The following is a 26953-nucleotide window of genomic DNA, read 5'->3' as shown; positions in this document are numbered from 1 at the left end:
TTTTTAGACAACTCCTACCTACCCTACCTTTAAGTAACAGTCAACATAACCATTGTTTGTCTCTATTGACAGTGGAACTTTTTTGCCCACGAAATTTCCCCAAAATGTTGTTATTCCCTACAGACCTTTTTTTTTAACCACTGAGCAAAATAATTTTCCCTACTTGATATTTTGCTCTCCTTAAATGTAAAAATGTATCTAAAAAACTAAATTTTTGCGAACTCATTAATTAATAGATGTTTCCACTTCGATGGACAGCATATTTTCATTGTTGTTGGTTTCTCAGGGACCAATCAGTGACCAGACATTACTCATATTAGAAAAATAAACTAGCCTGGTCTGAAGGAGTTAATATGTCAAGACCATTACGTATAAACAATAAAAAAATCCAAATTTCAATATTTAAGTGCTCTACTAAATGTATTTATTGTTTTTGATTAAACTGGATTAAACAAGGTCACAAATCTTTAAAATGATTCAAAAGCAGCCCAAGATTAGGTTTATTGTAAATATTTCTCGCCATTGCAGATCTTCTCAGTTTTTCCACTCATCCAATGATCTGAAATGAACGAAATGGCACAAGAAATATGAAATAAAAACAGTATTATGAGATACAGTCATGACATTGATTGCTTGTTAGTTCCTTATGTAAGGTTTTATTATAATGACGATATAATTGCACTTACTCCATTAATCCAGCTGCTGTAGGCAGACACACGAGTGAAGACTGTTGGCTTCTGGTAGGTATTACAACCCGATGATGACACAAAGCTGGTCACACCATGGACGACGTACTGACCGTTGACCTGACAGTTCAGAGGACCGCCAGAGTCACCCTAAAAACAACACAACAGGAGACAAAATTAGACATTTTACTGCAGTATGAAATAGTTCATGATCTGTTTGTCAACCAGTCTTTCTCACATGGCATCCAGAAAAGCTGCAGCCACCAGCGCACACCATGGTGTTCTTCACGGTGCTTCCCCACCAGTCGCTCCGAGTGCAGGTACTGTGGTCCATCACGGGCAGGAGGGCCTGTTTCAGATGAGAGGAGAGTGGCCCACCAGCTAAATGAAGATCACATCCATGAGAGGAAAGAATCAGTAATGAGTTACATGCAAATGATTTCAGGCAATGTCAAAGCTATCTGAAGTGAAGTAAGTGAAAGCTGACTCTGAACGCGGCCCCAGCCGGTGATGTAACAGATGTTGTTGTGGGGCAAAATCTGTCCAGAGGGTGGAAGGGTGGCCAGCTGCACGAATTGGTTCATATAGACATCAGAGGACAGACGCATAAGAGCGATATCATATCTGAAAAACAAAGAACACACATCACAGACTTTTTTTCACATTTCAAGCACATTTCATTTCGCGCCATAACTTTAGAATAGCTTTAATATGATCATGGATGTTGTGTTGATGATGTAAGTCCAGTTGGACTTGTTTAACAGTTCATGTAATGGACGAAGTCTGCTGGAAAGGTTTGGTATGAACTTTGCATAGTATGTTAACAGTCCTAGGAATGATCGCACCTGGCCTGGCTTACGTTATTTGGAGATGGCGCATCCACGCTTTTATCCATAGCTTTTAGCTTTGATGGTGCTTTTGTGAAGACCAGCACTGCCAATTACATGTCCTAGATACTCGATGGTGGGCTGGAAGAAGTCACATTTGTCTTTCTTCACCCGAATGCCATACTCTTTCAGCCTTTATAGTGTTGCATTCAGGTTCCCGAGATGATCCTCATCATCTTTTCCTGTGATTAACAGATCATCGAGATAACACTGTACATGGAGATATAAATTTTGAGGCTATATCTCCCACCCCTAGTGTCCAAGTGCATGGTAACAGCCTTTCCATCTAGCAGTGGCGTCACCCAGTAGCCATCAGAATTTGAAGACACAGACATTACATATGAGTATTCATTTTCATCAGATTTATCCTCTTGTTGTTTCCCAGATTCATCCTCTTGTTGTTTCCCTGTATATTCCACCTGATTTATGTTTTTCTTTTTGAATTTTCTGACAAAGCTTTTCTTAAACTCCACAGGTTTAGCTGGATTTAATTTCTCATCTTGCTTTTTGTTTTGGCATATACACATTCAATATTCCCTTTTTTTTCCACAGTTTCTGCAGTCTTTGTCTTTGAACCAGCAATCTCAGGACATTTAGTTTTTCTTCGTTTCTGATGTCGCAATACATCATACTTTCATGAAATAATGCAACATACTCTACCTTGTCTGTGGACATCGTTCATTCCAAAGCCGGCGCTAGATAAACAGCGAGTGTGCGTGTGACAGTAGACTGCGGGCAGCGAAATTATTTACGACAGCGGTAATGGACAATTCCGCTTCCAACCTGTAGGGGGATCGCAGAGGAAAAGTTCTTATAGTGTTGCTTTAACGAGTCGCTGTCAGCTGAATAGCACATACTTTTACAAGTTTCGCAGAGAGAGAGAGTGTTAATCCTCGTCGCCAGTTTTGTTACATCGTTAAACGATGATCACGCACTGCTTGAGTGATGACACTGACACAAGCATTTTCACATGGCAGCTTTACTGACTCGTTCACTATACAGGTGACACACTGAGTTGTTCTGCACACTACAATACAACAGGGAACCAGTACGGAGTGCCATATGGACAAAACATGCAACATTAAGAATGCAATACACAACACTTATACTACACCCTAAAAGTATTTACTCTTTTTGTGAAGAAAAAGTAGATACTTTTGAGTGTGTAGCAGAAAGTAGACAAGCTTTGGGACATACTATCACGTCATCATGGCTTGGCTTCTCTCTGTCGCATCTGTCTTAAATGTATCTACAAGGAGGCATTAATCGTCTCTGTTAATTTATTGAAGAGCTGTGTCGAACACACTGCATTCAGATTGTTTACATGAGGAACATATCTGTTATTCGCTCACATGTCACTCAAGTATTCCGTGCTCATTGAGTACCCCTAGTGGGCTGGGTAGAACATCACAACTAAATAGATAATATACAATACCCTGACACCTCCCCCTTTTAGTCAAATACTTCAGGTTGCAATTCTGTTTACCTTATGATTATAACATCATGTTTCAGTAACCTTACTTAACAAAGATGACTATTTAACTACTTACCAGAACATATTTTCTTTAAACACAACATTACTCTATCTTTGATATATCACGTGTCAGTTTCTCAATTCTCCCCATCAAACGTCAGAATATTAATTATTATGTTCAGGTATAACCAAGCCTGTTCATAACACAATAAAGACATTGATTACCGACAGTGTATTATCACTCTTTTTTTCATAAGTCCAAACGCTCAGCAGGCTTACTCACTCGGCCTGATCTAGTGATATTATGTTTCTTTGCAATTGTCTCTGCAGATAACTCAGAGTCTCTATGAAGTTGAACTTTCTGTGGTGACTGTTCAGAACTCTCCTCTGTCTTTAAGTTAGTTTTGGGAACTCCGTCAGGCAACAACTGAAGATGCCTGCGATTTCTCCGTGTCTCTCCCCCTTTTCCGTTGCAAACTTCATATGACCTCGGAGTAGTGCTCTCCGCCAGCACTGTAGCTGGTCCTTTCCATTTGGATTCCTCATCCAGCTTTAACAAGACTGAATCCCCTGCTCTGAGAACAGGTAAGTCCTTCGCACCATGTCGTCTGTTAAAGTAGTATGCTTGCTTTTGTTTTGCTGCTTTGTCTTTCTCTCTCACACTTGATTTGTTTGGCCACTTTGGTCTCAGGTTTTTCGTTAAGGTGGGTAGAGTCGTACGGATTTTTCGCCCCATAAGCAATTCCGCTGGGCTGACCCCTGTAGAGGAGGTGGGTGTGGCTCGGAAACACATGAGTGCTATCAACGGGTCATCCTGTTTCAGAATGCGCTTCGCCGTCTGAACGGCGCGTTCTGCGTGTCCGTTACCTTGTGGATTATGTGGACTCGATGTGATGTGATGAATATCGTACATACCACAAAAGCTTCTCCAGTCTTCACTGGAGAACTGCGGTCCATTGTCGCTAACAATCTGTTCTGGTATGCCGAATCTCGCAAATAAAGCTTTAAGTTTCTGAATAACATGTTCAGATGTTGTGACTTGAAGTAGAAGAATTTCCAAGTAGCGCGAATAGTAGTCAGATACAACCAGATATTGTTTTGATTTATGCATACATAAGTCTGTGGCTATTCGCTGCCATGGCCTTTCCGGCAGTGGAGTTGACTGGAGAGGTTCTTTGCGTTGTGTACGTTTATTCTCAGTGCAAAACTTACATGTCTCTATCTTTCGCTTAAGATCCTCAGAAATTCCGGGCCACCACACAGTTTCTTGAGCGCGTGCCCTGCATTTTGACAACCCTTGGTGTCCGTCATGAATTCTGCTAAGCATCTCGTGTCTCATCACTTTAGGAATTACAATACGATTCCCAAGCACAACCAGTCCCTCACTCACTGACAAAGAGTCTTTCCATTTGTAAAAACTCGGTACGCTATTAGGAACACTTTTAGCATATTCTGGCCATCCTGACTTTACAAATCTCTCTACAGTTTGTAGCTGCTCATCCTTTTGTGTCTGCTCATTTTATTTCCGTCAACTTGCGCTGTGACACCGGCAGACATCTGATGATAGCATTCACGTGACAACTCACCTCTGCTGTCATAAAGTCTTCTGTAGTGTTCAATGGGCTTCGCGACAGAGCGTCTGCCACAACCAGGCTTTTGCCAGGCGCATACTCCGCTTTTGCGTTAAACCGCATAAGTCTCATCAAAAGTCTCTGACATCTCACTGGCACAGTGTCCAAGTCTTTGCTATTGATCAGTGGTACTAACGGCTTGTGATCAGTGATCAATTTAAATGTGTCCATGCCGACTAAGTATTTCTGGAACCTTTCGCACGCCCATACGCCTGCAAGGCACTCCTTCTCAATCTGGGCGTATCTCGTTTCAGAATCGGTCAGTCTTCTAGAACAGTACGCGACCGGTTTCCAGCTATCGTCATGCTTTTGCAGTAACACCCCGCCGATACCGTAACTGCTAGCATCCGCTGACACCACTGTTTCCTTTCCCAGATCATAGTGTGCCAGGACTGGAGCTTTTGTGAGTGAGCTTTTAAGTGTTTTGAATGCACTTTTCTGCGCTTGATCCCAAGTCCATGCACGTCCATTTTTGAGGAGCTCATACAAAGGACCTCCCTTCGATGCCAGGTCCGGGATGTATTTTCCCATGTAGTTTATGAGGCCTAACGCCCTCCTCAACTCGTTTACATTTTCTGGCTCTTGCAAGTCACTTATTGCACGTACCTTTTCAGGATCTGCCCTGACACCCTGTGCATCCACGACATGACCCACGAAGCTCAACTCTGCTTTTCTGAATACACACTTGTCTTTATTCAATTTGAGGCCCACACTTTCCATCCTTTTCAGCACTTTTCCCAGGTGTTTGTCATGCTCTGCCTGATCCTTCCCGTAAACAATCACATCATCCATATATACAGCAACTCCTTCCATGTCCACTAGGAGCTCGTTAATTTTTCTTTGGAAGATTTCTGGAGCTATGCTGATTCCAAATGGGAGCCTCTTAAAGCAATAGCGTCCCACCGGAGTAATGAACGTTGTCAGCAAGCTGCTCTCATTACATAACGGAATCTGCCAAAATCCTGACGCTGCATCTAATGATGTGAAGACGCTTGCTCCTGCTAATTTAGCCAGAATTTTGTCTGTTGTGGGAAGCATGTACCTCTCTCTTTTTATGTTGTCATTCAGTTTATTTAATCCCACACAAATTCTGACGGCGCCATTGGGCTTCATGACCGGTACCATGGGTGCACACCAATCTGTAGGCTGTGTGACTTTTTCCACAACCCCTTTTTCCTTCATTCTCAGTAATTCTGCTGTAACTTTAGGAAGCAGTGGTAATGGTACCCTCCGCGCAGTATGTACTGCGTATGGCTCTGCGCCGTCTTTCAGGTGTATTTTTACCGGCTCTGTTTTCATTGTACCGCTTCCTTCAAAGACTGCGGCTATCTGCTCTATTCTTTTGACTAGCCCCATCTCAGCAGCTGTCTGTCGGCTTAGAAGGTTACTGACAGTTCCTCCCGCAACCACATACATGGTAATGGCATACTTTCTGCCTTTATACTCCACTTTTGCCGTGAACTGTCCGATGCAATTTAGTGATCCGCCTGGGCTGTCTAGTGCTATGTTTGAATGAAGGAGCTGAGCTTTTGGGCGAAGCTTTTCATAAGTCACTGTGTTCATTACGGTAACGTCCGCTCCCGTATCGATCTTAAAACTAACTGGAGTATCACCTATCTTAAGCAACACAGTCCATTTAGCTTCATCTGACTCATTTTTATTACTCACCGCGCCCAGGTAAAAGCTCTCTTCACTCACTTCTTTCGCCATCACTTGTCTCACAGTTTTTAATTTGCAAATTTTCGCCCAGTGTCCTTTTCTTTTGCATTTTCTGCATTCAGTTTCAGCTGCTGGGCATTTTCTGACGTCTTTGTGTCCTGTCTTACCACACCTGCCACACTCATTTTCTGTATCGTCTCTTCTTTTCTCACCAGCTCTTTTGTATTTCTCTCTCGTCCAGGGCCGATCTCCCGCCTTTAATGAACGCCTGGAGGCTACCTCTTGCACGCTGCTCGTCGACTGACCCTCCTGCTGGCTGATCTGCTGCGCGACATCCTCGGCCTGCCGCGTCATCTGCACCGCAGTTTCCAGGGTAAGTGCTGTCATTAGCTGCATCCTCCTAGAAAGCTCTTTATCCCGAATTCCGACTACAAGTCTGTCTCTTATATGTTCATTTCGACTTGCACCGAATTCACAATTCTCACTGAGTTCGTAGAGGGCTCTGATGTAGCACTCCACCTTTTCCCCGGGCCTCTGCACTCTCTGATGAAAACACGTCCGCTCGTGTATCACGTTCTTTTTAGGCAAAAAATACTCATCAAATTTTCCAAGCACCGTTTCGTAATCCTCAGCACTTTCCTCTGCTGCGAAGTTGAATGATTTGAAAATGTTCTCAGCTTCAATGCCCATGGCGTATATTAAAGTGCTTATCTGTACCTCTTTATCTTCTTTGCTCAGTTTTGTAGCTGTCCTGTAGCGCGCAAACCTCTGCCGCCACGTTGGCCACTCCGTTGGACGATCAAAGTTAAAACTTTCTGGTGGATTAAATTTCGACATATTGCTCTTCTCTTGTATTTATACTTCTGACACCATGTCTTAAATGTATCTACAAGGAGGCATTAATCGTCTCTGTCAATTTATTGAAGAGCTGTGTCGAACACACTGCATTCAGATTGTTTACATGAGGAACATATCTGTTATTCGCTCACATGTCACTCAAGCATTCCGTGCTCATTGAGTACCCCTAGTGGGCTGGGTAGAACATCACAACTAAATAGATAATATACAATACCCTGACAGCATCCTTTCACAGTAAACTGGCCTGTCAATCATCTTGTCAAAGATAAAATCCTCCACATTTCATTTCATTTCATTTCCAACCGTATCGGAGAGAAATGCAGTAGCGCGTTGATCTGCAGTCGCGGGTCTTTCATGCAGAGACTCTCCTCATATTAATGCATAATGATGCATTTAAAAGTTAATGGCCACACAAATAAAAGTCCACATTGTTATTGCAGATGAAGTATAACACGAATAACATTAAATCATTATTATTTTTTTTATTAGGTTAAACTTTGTTTAGTCACACAAAACGTTATCTAAACCTCCCACCGTCGTTGCGCATATCTGGCATGTTTGGTAGTTTTTTAACACTTTTTAACATACTATATGCTTTGGGACACCCTTATTTTAATCTCACAAACTGTTTAGGATGGATAGTATGGACATTGAGACGCAGGGTTAGTTTTTAAATCAGGGGTGGTTCTAGGGTGAGTGGATATCCAGGGCTTAGCCCAGAGAAATCCACTTTAAAGGTGTAGTGTGTGATTTTTAGCGGCATCTAGTGGTGAGGTTGCAAATTGCAACCAACAGAAGTTACGGTGGCCGACAGGAAAAGATGTCGTCGTCTGAGACAACAGAAAGTAGGCAGTTAAGCAATGAGGTTTCTTTACAAAGATAAATTAAGAAATTATGTTTACTTAATTATTCAGTAAAACGATATGGTGTTGCGAATATTATTGTTACTTGTTCATCATTGTTTCAGTGTTTTATTCACTGACTTTAGCTAGCTTCTTTGCACGAAGAACAACATAGTGACGAAACGCGTTTGTCCATTTAGGGCCACTGTAGAAACATGTCAATGTAAGGGGACCCACGGTGTATATAGATAGAAATGGCTCATTCTAAGGTAATAAAAACTTAACGGTTCATTAAGGTCTTTATATACCACTGAAAGCATAGTTGGGCAATTCTTAGACTATGGGCACTTTCATGTCCTTTGATCATATTTTATAAAAAAAACATTTAATTTTGAAAAATTAACACTTTCATAGTTAAATTTACAATGAAAGTACTTTAGGAACTTTTTACCGGTAGTCTACGATGATTTTTTCACCTTTTTAAACATCATTATACATGCAAATATTGCTGTTTTGTGCTTGTCCCACACCCAGACTTCTGACCTTCAATAATGAAAAAGAAGTGTAAAAAAATTATTTATCTATTTTTTTTTAATATGACTGAATAAAGTATCAGTAAAAGAATCAAAACATAATTGAGGTATTTAAGGTCAGACAACTATTAATGTGATTTTATATACAAAATATAGTTGTCCCACAGTATTGCCGTAATTTCCATCACAACGCTGTAATGTCCCTTTAAAAAGTTTTTTTGAAAGATTGTTTGGGTAGTTTCTATGGAGATGAACAATCACATCACAGTACATGTCTGACATGGAGGAGATTTCAAATTTCTTCAGAAACTTGGAGAAGAAAACTCAAGGTAAATGTTGCTTTCCCAGTTTAAAACTAGATTAAAGTCGCATCTCTTCAGCCAGGCATTCATATAATCCTACAGTTCAAACTACAATCCGGCCTCTAGCTCATAAATGCCAGAGGAGAACTGGCCCCCGACTGAGCCTGGGTTCTCCCAAGGTTTTTTTTTTCTCCATTAGGTCACCTGATGGAGTTTTAGGACACCATTAGGTCACTTGATGAAGTTTTTCGGTTCCTTGCCACTGTTGCCTTTGGCTTGCTCAGTTGGGGATATTTTGGGGATATTTAATTTAATTTTATCAATCAATAAATTCCTCTTGAAACAAACTTTGTTGTATTATTTTAATTTAATACTGTGAAGCTGCTTTGATACAATCTGTATTGTGAAAAGCGCTATACAAATAAACTTGACTTGACTTGACTTAAAATGAAAATATTTTTATTGTATGTCATTTCCAAACATGGCGTAACAATAAATGAGTTTGTAAATAAATAGATTTTTTAACACAAATAGATGTATTTTGCATGCATGCAATGCTAACTACCAATTCATAGCTAATATGTAATACTAGCTTGGATTTTTTTACAAAATACTGTAGGATTATCATTTCCATCACCGTCATTTCCACCACATTACCTTCTTGGGTGGAAATGACAAAGGTGAGGTGGAAATTACATTTATGCTTACAAGGTGGAATTCATAGATTGAGTGGCTACATATGAATATTTTATTTATTGAAATGTACAATGCTAATGTATTTATTCAAATATATATTTGTTTAAATGCCTTTTCATCTATTTTTAAGATGCTGCGGAGGTCAACTGGATAAAGGTCTCACTATTTGTGGTTAAAGTTGTTTACAGTAAGACTGTAACTGTTCATCTGGTTATGGAACCAAACAGATTCCACAGATGATTTGTTAAATGGGTTTCAAATAAATGTTTTCTGTTTTTCTACATGGATGTCCATTCATTGTCATTTCCACAACACCCAGTCATTTCCACCACCTCATAACTTTTTAAAAAATATGTACAAAATTCTAATCACTCATTAAAAATTTCTGCATAGTTTATGGGATAATGTTCCACTTAATGTAATAACACAAGTAGTTATTTTTCTGAAATGTATCTAACCAATGCAATATTACATTTCAGGTTGTGGTGGATGTAAGCTTTGTGTTTGGGCCTCATGACAATTAATTTACTTAATCCACAAATCTATGGTAATTGCAATATAGGTATAAATTGGTAAAACTATGTATGAAAGTGGTCTTACACTGTTAAGAAATTATGTATATCATAATAATTTTAAATAATAATCAAATATTTGCATGTGATGGAAATGACATTTGTTCAGTGTGGATAGGAAAATATGTCAAAAAACACCAATTTGTCTTATAATGTAAGTGCGTTCTCTTATGGATCATTAAACTGGACTAGTTATATTTAACTGTTAGACTGTGACAATTTTGATTTGAACACTTTTTTTTACCTCAAGTTCACAAGGCCAAAAGTGCCCGTAGTTGAAGAACACTTATGTATATGATATTGCATTTCTGTCAACAAATGCTCCTAAATATTACTCACAATGCACCTTTAAATAAAATGTTTTGAATTTGTTTGTTTTTAATTGTTTTTTTAAACAGGGTCAAATTTCCATCACCATTTTCGTCAGCAAAATATATATATTTTTTATTATTATCTTGTTTATTGAATTGTTGACACGAAAAGTCTGCCACAGACCATGCTAAGTACCAAAAATATAAACGCTCTAAATGCGTGTGTGTTTGTGTCCTATAGACTGTTGCGCACTGTTAGATGCTCAAAAACACAAATCAGACACAATTTAAAACCGAATAAGAAATATAATATTAAAAGGTTTAATATAAGATTAAAAGTTACAGATACCTGAAGCTGTTTTATCTTGGCGTTTAAGTGCTGGCTGGGTGTGTTTTACTTCCTTTTTTATATATAATTTTGAAATATCCATTTTAAATAAATTGATCTAGTAAAATACTATACACAAACTGTATATAACATAAACTGTTATACATAACAAACTGCCTGGCTCCAAAAGATCTAATCTCATTTGCAGGATCGTAAAGACACTTAACTTCTCATCGATGGTTGGCCAGTTTACATGTCAGTCAGAAGGACTAGCCTCAGTGGGCGGTTCTTGTCGGGTTTGAATGACAACGTAAGTTGACACTGTAGATGTGAGAGAGCAAATCTGCGGTTCTAATAAATTATTTTCATAAGCTTGAAAACTCAGTGATGGTGCGTACAAGGCTTGGTAATAAAAACATTCGGGGCTCCAGCAGCCCCCTTAACCCACCCCTAGCACCGCCCCTAGTTTCAATAAAATCAGTTTTTGGAAAAACAAGGAAGTTTTGAGTTTTGAAACTTACAGGGTATTTTTATGGTATAACGAACTATTAACTGTCAAAAGATCAAGGAAAATTTGAATTCTCAGTTCATGACCCCTTTAAATCTTCAGCTAATAAAAAATTGTCCATTACAAAGTAGAAAAAACTGCTATAATATACAGCTATACTACTATTATTAAGTCCTCTAAAGTTATTTTGACTACAAAAACTCTTATTCAAGATGTCACTAGTTAGCGCTAGCGGAATGATAAGAAAATAGTGCTGAAAATCAGCGGAATAATATACAACATTGCTATGGGTGAACAGGTGACAGTTATTAATAGTAAATCTGTGACAGTTAAATGCTGCGGTTGACCAATCACAATCAAGCATTTCAGAAAGCTGCGAATAATTATCAATACAGTTGAGTGTGATGCTCACGTTAAATGGTAGAGACAGTCATATACATTAAATTACTTACTTTATATTTAAATAGTATTGTTGTTTGTGTTTCGTTGTATAATCGATACAGTCTAGTTTGTTGAGTTAAAAAATATAAGTGTATTGTAGATATAGTTGTGTATAAATTGTGTATAATTGTCGCCACAGTCATGTAACGTTACATGTTGTATGTTATATACGCACCCAGAAGCCACATTGTTTCTGTTCCAGTTGGGGTGGGTGATGACTTCACTGACGTCCATGTACCTGTAGTACATTTCATGGTTGTTGATGTCGTGGGCACCCAGGAGAACCTGCCAAGTTCTCGGGCTGCATAGAAAACAAGTTCAGAAACACATAGGTAGAGTAAAAACAAATTACAACCAAAAATGTTTTGCAAACACATTGAATGTGTATTACATCTGCTGTCCCAGGGCGAATTGTGCCAGCCCTATGAACAGGCACGCTTCAGATCAAGAATAGACCTTATTCACAGCAGCGCCATCTTTGATTTTTAATGGAAATGAAAGTGAGGCTTTGAAAGATAGACATTCATCTCTTCAGTCAGTGGGTTGTACTGTTATTTAATGTGTTTTTGGATTATTCTGCTGATGAAACACTGATAAAAAATATATTTCCAAGAAACTTAAAAAAAAAAACTCCACAGTCCAGATAACATGAACTGCATGTGGAAAATTATAATTGATCTAAGTAGGAGCTTTATACAGATTTTTTTTACAGCAAATGCTATTGAAAACACGGTCTATTGCTCAGAGCCTTGCTTTTATACCTGTCATGGCGCTGCTTTGAATAAGGTCAAGGTCTCTGCAGGACAGTAATGGGTGTTGGCCAATGGAGGGGTGTTTTATACCGCGTTACCTGATTTGCCCCCGTCACAGTGATGGTAGGGTTTAGGGGTAAAGCGGATAATTTTCATTTCATGATTTAGAATCACCCACCAGTTTGAAAACGGCCACAAATTTAGAAACACACACTTTTGTTCTGCAGAGACCTCAAACTCCTTCAGATTCATACTCATCATGTGATCAGTCTCAGTTTATCAGATGTTTGTGTTGTTTCTTAACCATTTAGATGCAAAAAACGTGGATTAATTACGTGTCAACGCAGTGGGCAGCGGTCATTACCCAATTCTTGCTAATCAGAGTCCCACCACAGGTATGATAGTAGCTGCCGCCGGACAGGTACTGGAGAGAGATCTGAGAAAGGGACAGTGATTTAGTTGGAATTTGAAAATATGAAAGGATTATGAAATTCACTAGTGGTGTTTTAATATCTTAACGGGGGGATTGGATATTATTGATGTTGGAAAATCCAGTTATAATCAGCTTCAAGTTTTACTAGGTATAAAGCTATACATTTATGGCCATTATTGTGTTGCCGAGTTCAACCTGCTTTGTAGACCACCATCTTGATCTTGTTAGTGGGACACCAACAAACCTTTACCACATTTAGAAAATAGCTTGACCACCTTAAGCTGGTACAACCATGTCCATTTAGTTGTGGAAAACCCAAAAAAAAAAGCACAGTTATTGAGTTTTTAAAGGATTTGTATTGAGAAATGTCATACCTGCCAGGGCCAGGAGTGGGGTTGTGCCACCTCTCCACCCACAACCCGCTCCTCAATGGTCTGATCCTCCAAGTATCTGGGCTCAGCCAGCACTGGACACACACACACACACACACAAAAAAAACACTTACTCGGAGTGTAGTAATTTTGTAGTTTGAGCTCATATAGACTGAGCTGAGTACATTCGCATTTGTTAACTTGGTAAATCGAAGTAATTTAGTGGTTTTCTCAACAGAAAGAGAGAGGCGTCTTACCCAGGGCGGCCAGCACACTCAACAATAAGATCCTCAGCATGTTTGCAGTCTGTCTGGTCTTTCTGCACTCTGAAATGTTCCATCGTCCATATATATGCCCTCAGAAGTTCACAGCGCTGTACAGAACAGGTGTTTACCCATGGCTGATGCCCACAGGTGTGTGAATCCCACAGATATCACCACGGCCAAGGCCAATGTTCCAGTTGCAGAATAAACTTGTTTAACTTGCTAGGCACAAAGGCTTGACCTGCGTTAGCTTTGAGTTAACATCTCAGCATCTCACAGTATCTCACTTTTGCAGCTGATATAAAGTTTATGCATGGTTTAATGTGCATTTCTACGTCATGTATTTTTTTTTATTAATCAAAAATAGACATTTAATTAGACATAATTTATAAAAATTTAATTTGTATTCATTAATATAATTATTCATGTTAATATATTATTATAAATTCAGATTTTTCAATTTAATTAATAGAAGTTTAAGTTTAAGCACTAAAAACAGATTTACAAAAAAAAGGAAGAATTTTAATAGTTAACTGAATGTTACAGTGTATAATAGTAATTTGTCCTCAATTTATCCAATATTATGCTGGACATTACTGCACAGAATCATAAATAATGTACATGAATAGTATAAATGTTGTATTTGTTAAAACCTATTGTTTTGTTTTTACAGTATAGTATCACATAATTTAGGTGCATGTCATCCTCTGTATAAATACAGGATTACAATGTAAAAGATTATTATTGTGTACATAAATATATGGTGGGATCTGGCTTGTCCGAGGAGATCCGCCCATCCGGCGAGATCCGCCCACAAAGTTACTTGCGTTTCGCGTTTGATACTTGCGTTTCAGATCGTTAAAATAAGGCCCTCTATCTCTTTGTCTGTTGTAGCTTTACTGACTCTCTTGTTATAATCTACTTATTTCTTTGTGTTACTGTGACATGAAGTGAAGAAAGTGTCAGCGCTAGAGGGAGATGATGTTACCCTCGAGACTGATAATTAAAAACAGAAAAACAATCAGATACTGTGGCTGTTTGGAGATAAAGACGCTCTCAAAGCTGAAATCAAAAGAGGGACTGAAGAGATCATTACATATGATGATCCTCTCCGGGGGATTGCAACCTTGTTGTGGTGGAGAGGCTTGTGTGGTCCTGTGATCCCAAGAGCAATGCCGTCTGGAGCTATGCTCCTGGTAGGGCCAACCATGGTGGTAAGGTCAAGGGGAGGTCCCTAACAAAGAGCAATCCAACCAACCAAGACCTCAATGGTGGAACAAGTGAATTATGATGGCTGGCCATAGGGGAGCATCACAACGGCTGGGAAGGCGAATGAAGGCTGCAGCAGAAAAGGGCCTCCAGTCGTCCTGGACTCCATGCCAGTGGATTCCGACCCAGATCTGTCAAGGACCGTGTGGTAGATGTGGAGCCTGGAATGTGCAAACACTGATGGATAGTGCAACCAGTGATAGACCGGAGAGGAGAACTGCAATCATCGCTAGAGAACTGAATAGATGCCGGATTAACCTAGCCGTTCTCTCTGAAACCCGATTGCAGACGAAGGACAATTGAACGTCTCCGTGAGCGTCTCATGAAAATCCGTCTGGTGTTTGCCAACAACCAGATAGCAACAGTTGTGAGTGCCTATGCCCCTGCTTTAGACTCTGAGGAGGAAGTAAAAGAGACCTTCTACGCCTGCTTAGACAAGACTTTGTTGAGAATTCCCTGGGAAGATAAGATTATTCTCCTAGGAGACTTCAATGCCAGGGTTGGCCGGGATCAATACCTCTGGAAGGGCACTATAGGAAAAGAAGGCATCGGGAACATAAACTCTAATGGAGTCATGCTTCTCAGTAAGTGTGCTCAGTATGACCTCACCATCACTAACACTCTCTTTCACCAGAAAAACAAATTGAAGGCATCTTGGAGACACCCCCGCTCCAAACAGTGGCATCTTATTGACTATGTCATTGTACGAGCCAGGGACCGCCGTGATGTCAAGTCAAGTCAAAGTTTATTTATATTGCACAATTTATACAGCCAGGCTGACCAATTTGCTTTTCAAAACAGCATGAAACATGAACATGACAGACATGGGGAAGAAACATTTAAAACAGAAAATTAAAACAAACAACATTCATAAAAAAATAAATTAAATAAATTAATAAAACCAATACAATTTACTGATTATTAAAACCAAGTGAATAAAGGCTTGGGGACATAGAAAAGGCTTTGGCTTTAACTTTGGTCAGCAGACTGTATGGAAAAAACACGATCTGACAACAGAATTTACTTGCTTATCAAGATTCAAGTCACTATCTAGAAAAAGCTTGAGATGCGCAATAATTTCTATATGAAATAGAAATAGATTTAAATTTGTGACAAACAGAAGAGCATGGAGAAGATATAAAATGAGTTTTACGAGTTTCAACAGTGCATGGCATCTGATTTGCTATCTTATTGGAGAAAAATGTAAGAAATTCATCGCCATTGAAATGAGAGGGTACCGGATAAACTTTAGAAGAAGGATTTAAATTTCATTTTGCTAATAATGATGAGGTCTTTGCAAATAATGCATTATTGCTAAAAAAAGATGCAAGATGTTGCCCTTACTACTCTAACAACAAATGTAATGAAAACACAATGTATTAGGCCTGCAACAACTAATTGATGACAATCATAAACACTTTTGATATCAATTAATCGCATCTTCGGATTGTGCAGAAAACATCAGTCAGTCATGTCACTTTACAGTAGTGAATAATGCATTGCTATGGACAAAACACATCTGAAATGCAGCATGAAAATGCTTTATATTCTATGCTTTAAACTAATGAAATAAGCATATCATTTGGTGTGGCTAGTCCCGTCAGGCATTTTGACAGATATGTGTGTTGTTTAACGCATAATGCAATTTTTGTTACAACCTTGGGCAGGGTGTGGAATAACACATTTTTAAATAAAATCCAGAAAGTAAAGCTTGGCATTTTTACCTGTTCAATCTAAGAAATAATCAACTGGTCAAAAAAATGTATCGGTTATCAAAATAATTGTAAGTTGGAGCTCTAGTTATAACCAAAATAAATTATTTCGTTTTCATTATTGGTGTATACATTTTTTTTATTTAAAATCGAAAGAACATGGGTTTTCAAATTGGGGTCCAGGGGATCAATTAAGCCAATATAATTTTAGAAACTCCATGATGTCTTTATAACATCACATTTAATATGAATAAAGATGCATTAATACTATATAACAGTAAAAGTAGACATGACATGAGCTGCATCGGTTACAGTTACTGAAAGTGCATTATCAGTTTTATCTGAGTATTAATGAGCTGATCTGAATCAGATGGTTTTGATTGAGGAGACATGCAGAATATACAGAACCGACAGAGTACTGTTCAACAATTGTACAACCCACAAAAACATGAAAACAGTGTGTGTTCTGATCATATCCAAAATTAAAAGGGTACAATTATTAAGATAATAGAATTTAGCCTAAATATTTGCTATCCACACGTACGTTATGCAGATGCAAAGTAAAAATATCCGTTCTCAGCTACGTCGACATTTTCTCAGACCATGACGTCTAACGTCTCATATCTTACGTCCGATGCCTGAATACTATGGGATTTTGGCCAGACGGGTGGCGAGCGTATACACGTTAGTTCACCTCTCAGTTTGCTTAAATGCTGTAAAAACAGTGGAAATGGTGGTAGACTTCAGGAAGAACCCCCCACCATATACCCCCCACCATACTGCGTGACTCCCCAATCAATACACTGTGGACTCTTTCCACTTCCTGGGAACTATCATCACCCAGGACCTCAAGTGGGCGCTGAACATTAACTCTCTGATCAACAAAGCTCATCAGCGGATGTACTTCTTGCGGCAGTTGAAGAAGTTTAACCTGCTGAAGACAATGATGGTGCACTTCTATACTTCCATCCTTGAATCCATACTCACCTCCTCCCTCACCATCTGGTACGCTGCCACCACTGCCAAAGATAAAAGTAGACTGAACCGTGTCATTCGCTCTGCTGAGAAGGTCATTGGCTGCAATTTGCCATCTCTTCAGGACCCATACAATTCCAGGATTCTAAAGCAGGCAGTGAAGATTTTGGCTGATCTCTCTCACCCTGGACACAAACTTTTTGAGGCACTCCCTTAAGGCAGGAGACTGCGGTCCATCAAGACTAAAACCTCACGCCACAAAAACAGTTTATTTCCATCGGCAACTGGCCTCATCAACACTTTCACACACATTACATTGATCGCACACTACTCAGTCTATGATGTATATTCTGCAAAGTTCAAACTGTGACTTTTTGCACACATTACAGTAATGTACAGTTAAATGTACAATTCAATTGTAAAATAGTATTTTTGTTAATAATATTTGTATTCCTTGTTTTATTCATGTATTAATTTATTTATTATTATTATTATTATTGTTATGCACCTCTTCATCAGGACAAATTCCTTGTACATGTTTGGCAATAAAAGCTGATTCTGATTCTAAGTTATTCATCTGCACATATCAACACATTTGGCTTCTATTTCTTTATGAAATTAAGTGGACACACTGAAATTCACAGAGGGAGAGTCTGTCCATCTGCAGACTGGTATTACGGAAATACAGAAAGATGATCTGATTCTGTGGAAGTTTAAACCTAAAAACGCCCTCATAGCCAAAGTTGATGGACCAATGAGACCAGCGTCTACGATGTTGACGACGAGAGATTCAAAGACAGACTGGAGCTGGACAGTCGAACTGGAGAGCTCACCATCACAAACACCAAAAGTACAGATGAAAAACAGCAATAAAGTTTCATACAAGAAATTCAACGTTCTTGTTTGGCGTGAGTAGCTCAACATAATCACAGTATTGATGGTTTACTTTCACATTCACATGTTTCTTCTATATGTTTCTCTCTCTTTGGCAGTGAATACGCTGAAATATACAGTTGGAGATTCTGTGACTCTACAAACTGGTGTTTCCGAACTGAAGAATGATAAGCGGATACTGTGGAAGTTTAGTGATAAAGAAACGTTCATAGCTGAACTCAACGCAGCCACCAATCAGGCCTTATTCTATGAAGGTTCTGATGGGAGATTCAGAGACAGATTATAGTTAAACCAGCGAACTGGAGATCTGACCATCAGGAATATCAGCAGAGCACATTCAGACGTTTATACACTACAAATCACCAGCGACAAAAAGATCACATGCAAGAGATTCATGGTGATTGCCCACGGTGAGTAACGCCATCATATTTAGCACTGTTTTGATGCTTTTAATACAAGAGATATAAAGTTTCAATCCATGGTGAGTAACATTGTGATCTTTTTTTCTTTTGGCTTTGTGTACAGACGCTCTGAAATGAACATATTGCAGTTTATTAAAATGAATTTAAATTGTTCAAGTTTAAAGTTAAAATATGTAACTCTTTTTGTTATAAAACACTTTATCCTTTCTCAGCTTTATAGAGACAACTATTAGTAAGCCTACCAAGAGTCAATTTTAACTTTACGGTTTGACACTCAACACTATTATTTTGAGTGTTCTTTTGATCAGGTAGAAATGCTTGGTTTTTAAAGATGGTTATTGGTTGCACATTGACACTTACTATAAATAGTAGCTGTGGCATCAAACTTTTTCACCTATATTTTGTTTTCTTACAGAGAGAGAAAGAAATACAGACAGAGGGGATGAGCAGGAGGGTAAAAGCTCAAATATAACTGTGTGTTTTTGTACATTTTGAGAATTTATAATTATTTTAATTTGGTGCTTGTGCACATAACAAATGTGATCATAACTGAACTTGTTTCAACTGGTTAATCTATATATTTTTTATATTATATTTATGAATTTATTTTACTACAGTCATTAACTTGTTAGTGTATGGACCATAAATGTACTGTATTTGTTACAGTGTGTTTTGTAGTAGACAGTGCTATATTTCTTATTGGCTGAAATCTGCCTGACTCTTGTTGATTGGAAAATGATTTATAATTGTTAATATGTGACCCTGGACCACAAAACCAGTCACATGGGTAAATTTTTTGAAATTGAGATTTATACATCACCTGAAAGCTGAATACATAAGCTTTCCATTGATGTATGGTTTGTTAGGATAGGACAAAATATCCTCATGGAACATGATATTTACTTAATATCCGAATGATTTTTGGCATAAAACAAAAATCGATAATTTTGACCTTTACAATGTATTGTTGGCTATTACCACAAATATACCCGTGCGACATGTGACTGGTTTTGTGGTCCAGGGTCACATATTATCAGTTTGAATATTAATGAGGTTCTAATGAGTCTGCTTCGAGGTTTATTGTTTTTTTACAGTTTTTTTGTTTGTTTTTTTGGTGTTGTTTTGTCTTGTCTTGCTTTTTGTATTCCACTGCTTTTTGTGTGCTCCTTGGATGAATGGCTTTTGTTTTATTCTCATTTCAAAGTAATTTGTAAAAAAAAGTATCTGTTCAATTAATAAAAGTTCATATAAGATAGATATACTGCTGGTATATCTATTGTTTTATGGTGCGTAATTTTAAACACCTTTAACCTTATTTTAATTATTCTCAGGTTAGGTAAAGTAAGTCAAATCTGTCCTAAATAATAAGCATTTGAATTTCCATACTTACAATATTTAGATCACAGAAGACTTCTCCGTGGTCAGTTCAGCTCAATCTTTTGTAAAACAGAGACTTAAGCCAGGCAAGCTTCTTAATTTCAATTATATAATTTTTTTATTAAATACAGATTAACTAGTTTACATAAAAGGTATTAATATATAAAATTAAAATAAAAGCAAATCAAAACTAAATAATTTACAAGCTTTTAACTTCACGAGGCACAATGGCAAGGCATCCAACACCGGAGAGGCCGTCCTTGGTGAATCAGCGTCTGACTGGACCTGTCATTCCAGTCCTTTTTAAAGTCCATCAACTTTTTGACATCTTCAGAAATCTCCTCCTGGAAACTCCCTAAAACTTGTCCATTGGTCATCCTCTCCTGGAAACCCCCTAGGACTTGGTCATGAAGCCTTTGCCTCTTCGCTCTCCTTCTCCTGGAGCTTTTCTTCATCGCTGTATCTTCTGTAGCTCGTCCGCAACACATAGACGGTAATGATTGCATTTTTCTTCTTTCTTTGGCAAAGCTCTTTCTAATATATTTTCAATTTTTCTCTACTCTGCCATATGCTTAATAAATGCTTACAACATTCAGTGTGGTATGTTTTTTCTTTATAAACCATTTTCGCAATAAATTATTTTAGAACAACAATTGCAGTGCTTTTCTTTATGAACCATTTTCTCAATAAATGATTTTACAACAACAATTGCAGTGTTTTTCTTTATAAAAACCACTTTCTTAATACAGTTACAATTGTGGTTTACTACGACACATAAGTACTTCATATACCAAAAGGCATAATTATAATAGAATAATTGCATATTCCATAACACTATCCAAAATGTTGTTAATATGTCGGGACCATTACGTATGAACAATGTAAAGTTCCACTTAAAAAAAAAAATCTTCAAATAGTTAAGTGCTCTACTAAATTTATTTATTGCCTTCAATCAAACTGGAATAAACTGTAATGATCACCAGTGAGAGTGTCCGGGATTACCATCAGAGGGCACTCCACCAGGACAATACCACACATCCACAGACTCCATTCCCCATAATCCTGTGTTCAGACTATCATCCATTATCACATTCACGTGTGTCTCATTACCTTGTTTAACTCACCCTATAATAGCCTGGTTTTCACATTCATTCCCTGCAAAGTCTTTTTTAGTGTTTTTTCTGCAATTCTGAGCATTCTGTCTGATTCCCATGTTCTTGGTTTTGATCTCTGCCTGTCTCTTTCCTTTTTGCCTGTGCCCCTGTGACCCTGGTATTGTTTGGACTGATTACCCAATGTTTTTGACATATTGCCTGTTTTCTGGATTACGTCTTTGGATTACCCTCTGTTCAATAAAACTGCATTTGGATCCTCAACCTTCGTGTCTCAGAGCAGTACGTGAGATAAACAAGGACACACATCTTTAAAATGATTCAAAAGCAGCCCAATATTAGATGTAAAGTTTATTGTAAATATTGTTTGCCATTGCAGATGTTAAAAGTTGATAAATTATGTTTTTCTTTCATCTTCTCAGTTTTTCCACTTATCCAATGATCTGAAATTAACAAAATGGCACAAGAAATATGAAATGAAAACAGGGTATTATAAGATACAGTCATGACATTGATTGCTTGTTAGTTACTTATGTAAAGTTTTATTATAATCATGATATAATTGCACTTACTCCACTAATCCAGCTGCTGTAGGCAGACACACGAGTGAAGACTGTTGGCTTCTGGTAGGCATTACAACCCGATGATGACACAAAGCTGGCCACACCATGGACGACGTACTGACCGCTGACCTGACAGTTCAGAGGACCGCCAGAGTCACCCTAAAAACAACACAACAGGAGACAAAATTAGACATTTTACTGCAGTATGAAATAGTTCATGAACTGTTTGCCAGCCAGTTTTTCTCACATTGCATCCAGACAAGCTGCCGCCACCAGCGCACACCATGGTGTTCTTCACGGTGCTTCCCCACCAGTCGCTACGAGAGCAGGTACTGTGGTCCACCACGGGCATGTAGGCCTGTTTCAGCTGAGTGGAGAGTGACCCACCAGCTAAATGATCACATTCATGAGAGGAAGGAATCAGGAATGAGTACATGCACATGATTTCAGGCAACGTCAAAGCTATCTGAAGTGAAACTGACTCTGAGTGAGGCCCCAGCCGGTGATGTAACAGTTGTTGTTGTGGGGCAGAACCTGTCCAGAGGGTGGGAGGGCGGCCAGCTGCACATACGTGTTCAGAGAGGCATCAGAGGACAGACGCATAAGAGCGATATCATATCTGAAAAACAAAGAACACACATCACAGTCTACAAGGCGCACTTCATTTCTCATACTAGGGGGCGCAATAACTTTAGAAAATCTTTAAAATGATCATGGATGTTGTGTTGATGATGTAAGTCTGGATAGTTATGCATGAAACTTATGTCAAAAACTCAATAGGGTCAAGTATGCTGCTTTGATATTATCTGTAATTGTGGATATACAGTAGTTGCATGTGTAGCATTAAAGTTAAATGCGTAATTGTTGATATATGATGGGTTTACTGTCATTAGTGCAAAAAAAAGGTAACACTTTATTTTAATGTGACGTAATTACATGTTACTACATGTACTTTTATATTACTACTATATAATATAGTCCATATCGTAACAGTAAATTGTAAATAATTACAAGTAACTAGGCCTAAACCAAACCCAGTAACGCTATATTTTACATGTCCTTGTTACATAATACATGTACTTAGTAATACTAACCCTAACCGTAAATAATGCATAATTACAAGCAAATAACCCTCAACCAAATCCTAATCCTACCCTAACCCTATAGTAAGTACACGTAGTTGCTTAATATTACTCAGGAATTAAATATAATTACACTGTAACAATCACACCTTAAAATAAAGTGTAACCCCAAACCCTAACCGTAAGTAGTTAGTATAGTAGGCTACTTGTTTAAGTGAGTACAATGTAACTACATCACCTTAAATAAAGTGTAACCAAAAATAAATAAATAATAAATAGAGAAGGTGGTCTGACTTGAACCCTGAGTGGAGAACATAAAATATTGATCTGAGGTTTTTTTTAAATAATTTTACCTGTATTACTATTATCTTTAAATCTTCCGCTAATAAAAAGCAATAATATATTATACTACTACTTAAGTCCTCTAAATGTATTTTGAGTACAAAAACTGATGTCGCTTGTTAGCTAGTAGACCAATCACAATCGAGAATTTCAGAAAGCCGCGAAGAACTATCAACACAGTTGAGTGTGCTGCGTACGTTAAATGGTCGAGTCAGTCATATATTACAGTAAATGTATTTACTTTTTACATTCGTGTAAGATATGTTTAACCGGCTTGGCAATAGTATTGTTGTTTGTTTTTCTGTAACTGTCGCCACAGTCGTGTATGTGTTGTATGTTATATACGCACCCAGAAGCCAAACTGTTTCTGTTCCAGTTGGGGTGGATGATGACTTGACTGACGGTCATGTACTGCTCGCGACCCTCCTGGTTGTAGATGTCGTGGTCGCCCAGGACAATACGCCAAGTTCTCGAGCTGCAGGAAACACGTTCAGAAACACATAAGTAGAGTGAGGAACAAGCAAAAACTTTTTTATTGACGTCTTAAAGGCGCGAAATTTCCATTGGCTAGTCAATGTTGGTCCAGATTAAATGCGAAAAATTGGCAAACTTAGAAGAGTTTTGATGGTCAACACACAGCTGTCTGAATCCATACGAGTACAACCAAAAATGTTTTGCAAACACGTTGAAAGTGTATTACACCTTCCGCCAGAGGGCGAACTGCACCAGTTCTATGAGGCGCGCTTCAGATCAAAACCTTATTCACAGCAGCGCCATCTTTGATTTTTAATGGGAATGCTATTGAAAACACGCTATTGCTCAAAGCCTTGCTTTTATACCTGTCATGGCGCTGCTCTGAACTAGGTCAACAGGTCTCTGCAGGACAGAAATGGGAGTTGGCCAATGGAGGGGTGTTTTTGACCTAGTTACCTGATTTGCCCCCGTCACAGTGACGGTAGGGTTTAGGGGTAAAGCGGATAATTTTCATTCCATGATTTAGAATCACCCACCAGTTTGAAAACGGCTATAAATTTAGAAACGCCCACTATTGTTTTGCAGAGACCTCAAACTCCTTCAGATTCATACTCATCATGTGATCAGTCTCAGTTTATCAGATGTTTGTGTTGTTTCTTAACCATTTATATAAAAAAAAAAAAACGTGAATTAATTACGTGTCAACGCAGTGGGCAGCGGTCATTACCCAATTCCTTCTGATCAGAGACCCACCACAGGTATGATAGTAGCTGCCGCCGGACAGGTACTGGAGAGAGATCTGAGAAAGGGACAGTGACTTAGTTAGAATTTGAAAATATGACAGGATTATGAATTTCAATATGAGTGGTATATTAATAACTTGCTGATTGGATATTATTGGTGTTGGAAAATCCAGTTATAACCAGCTTCAAGTTTTACTAGAAGCTATAAATGTATGGCCAATATTGTGGTGCCAAGGTCAAACTGCTTTGTAGACCACCATCTTGGTTGATTTTGTTAGTGGATCACCAACAAACCTTCTACCATATTTAGAAAAATAGCTTGGCCACCTTAAGCTGGTACAACCATGTCCATTTAGTTGTGGAAAACCACCAAAAAAAAAAGCATAGTTAATAATAATAATAATGTGTTTATTTTATATAGCGCCTTTCATGAAACTCAAGGTCGCTTTACAATAAAGTACAAGACCATGGAGTAGTTGCTGAGATTTCAAAGGATTTGTATTGAGTTAATGTTAAAAATGTTGTACCTGCCAGGGCCAGGAGTTGGGTCTTGCCACCTCTCCACCCACAACCCGCTCCTCAATGCTCTGATCCTCCAAGTATCTGGGCTCCGCCAGCGCTGGACACAAAAAAAAACACACTTAGACATACTAGGAGTGTAGTAATTTTGTAGTTTGAGCCCATATAGACTGAGCTGAGTACATTCGCATTTGTTAACTTGGTAAAATCGAAGTGATTTAGTGGTTTTCTCAACAGAAAGAGAGAGGCGTCTTACCCAGGGCGGCCAGCACACTCAACAACAAGATCCTCAGCATGTTTGCAGTCTGTCTGGTCTTTCTGCACTCTGAACTGTTCCATAGTCCATATATATGCCCACAGAAATGTGCAGCGCTGTACGGAACAGGTGTTTACTCATGGCTGATGCCCACAGGTGTGTGAATCCCACAGACCACTGCCAAGGCCAATGTTCCAGCTGCAGAATAAACTTGTTTAACTTGCTAGGCACAAAGGCTTGACCTGCGTTAGCTTTGAGTTAACATCTCAGCATCTCACAGTATCTCACTTTTGCAGCTGATATAAAGTTTATGCATGGTTTAATGTGCATTTCTACGTCATGTATTTTTTTTAAATGAATAAAAAATAGACATTTAATTAGACATAATTTATACAATTTTATTTGTATTCATTAATATAATTATTCATGTTAGTTTATTATTATAAATTCAGGTTTTTCAATTTAATTAATAGAAGAAGTTTAAGTTTAAGCACTAAAAACTGATTTACGTTAAAAAAAAAGGAAGAATTTTAATAGTTAACACTGAATGTTACAGTGTATAATAGTCATTTGTCCTCAATTTATCCAATATTATGCCGGACATTACTGCACAGAATCATAAATAATGTACATGAATAGTATAAATTTTGTATTTGTTAAAACCTATTGTTTTGTTTTAATGTTACAGTATAGTATCACATAATTTAGGTGCATGTCATCCTCTGTATAGATACAGGATTACAATGTAAAAGATTATTATTGTGAATATAAAGATATGGTGGAATCTGGCTTGTCCGAGGAGATCCGCCCATCCGGCGAGATCCGCCCACAAAGTTGCTTGCGTTTCGCATTTGATACTTTCGTTTCAGATCGTTAAAATAGGGCCCTCTATCTCTTTGTCCGTTGTAGCTTTACTGACTCTCTTGTTATAATCTACTTATTTCTTTGTGTTACTGTGACATGAAGTGAAGAAAGTGTCAGCGCTAGAGGGAGAGGATGTTACCCTCGAGACTGATAATGAAAAACAGAAAAACAATCAGATACTGTGGCTGTTTGATAAAGACACTCTCAAAGCTGATATCAAAAGAGGGACTGAAGAGGTCATTACATATGATGATCCTCTCCGGGGGATTGCTACCGTGTTGTGGTGGAGAGGTTTGTGTGGTCCTGTGATCCCAAGAGCAATGCCGTCTGGAGCTATGCTCCTGGTAGGGCCAACTATGGTGGTAAGGTCAAGGGGAGGTCCCTAACAAAGAGCAATCCAACCAACCAAGACCTCAATGGTGGAACAGGCGAATTATGATGGCTGGCCATAGGGGAGCATCACAACGGCTGGGAAGGCGGATGAAGGCTGCAGCAGAAAAGGGCCTCCAGTCGTCTTGGACTCCATGCCAGTGGATTCCGACCCAGATCTGTCAAGGACCGTGTGGTGGATGTGGACCAGTCTCCGCACATTAAACAAAATCACGCACAGGCATCCTCTTTGGGAAACCACCCTAACATCCCGTTTTAAGTCCTATGGCAACCAGAAAGTGGCGACGGGGGCAGGATTGTGAGATCTGGAAGCCCCTAGTCATAAACTGGCACATTAGGTGGTGAGTGCTAGATTCAGTCGCTGGGCTCTTGGAACAAGGCAGAAAGAGCCCTTCGGTAGCTGTACCCATGA

At 38.6% G+C, this 26953-nt stretch overlaps 1 protein-coding gene across 1 annotated transcript; it reads right to left on the bottom strand.

The window, feature by feature from the left end:
* Positions 1-426: 426 nt before the first annotated feature.
* On the bottom strand, positions 427-25369 carry LOC309474911 (transmembrane protease serine 9-like). Its single transcript, XM_082137530.1, has 16 exons — positions 25288-25369; positions 25040-25131; positions 24468-24568; positions 23645-23770; positions 22354-22490; positions 22119-22261; positions 21881-22030; positions 21177-21258; positions 13542-13640; positions 13288-13379; positions 12816-12916; positions 11904-12029; positions 1174-1310; positions 925-1067; positions 687-836; positions 427-559 (listed from the first exon to the last, which is right to left on the bottom strand). The coding sequence occupies exons 1-16, from the start codon at positions 25325-25327 to the stop codon at positions 548-550; spliced, it is 1731 nt and encodes a 576-aa protein (XP_081993656.1). The 5' UTR covers positions 25328-25369; the 3' UTR covers positions 427-547.
* Positions 25370-26953: the final 1584 nt, after the last annotated feature.

The sequence above is a fragment of the Leuciscus leuciscus genome (genome assembly GCF_965113295.1).
Source record: "Leuciscus leuciscus genome assembly, chromosome: 15".
In the NCBI taxonomy this organism is placed as follows: domain Eukaryota; kingdom Metazoa; phylum Chordata; class Actinopteri; order Cypriniformes; family Leuciscidae; genus Leuciscus; species Leuciscus leuciscus.
This window is presented reverse-complemented; position numbering and strand designations above follow the sequence as displayed.

Coding starts and splice junctions, on each gene's coding strand:
- LOC309474911 (XM_082137530.1), bottom strand. CDS start 25,327: ATGCTGAGGATCTTGTTGTTGAGTGTGCTGGCCGCCCTGG. Junction 22,491..23,644: donor AGAAACAGTTTGGCTTCTGG/GTGCGTATATAA, acceptor TTTGTTTTTCAG/ATATGATATCGCTCTTATGC. Junction 13,641..21,176: donor AATCCCGGACACTCTCACTG/GTGATCATTACA, acceptor TGAACTTCTGAG/GGCATATATATGGACGATGG.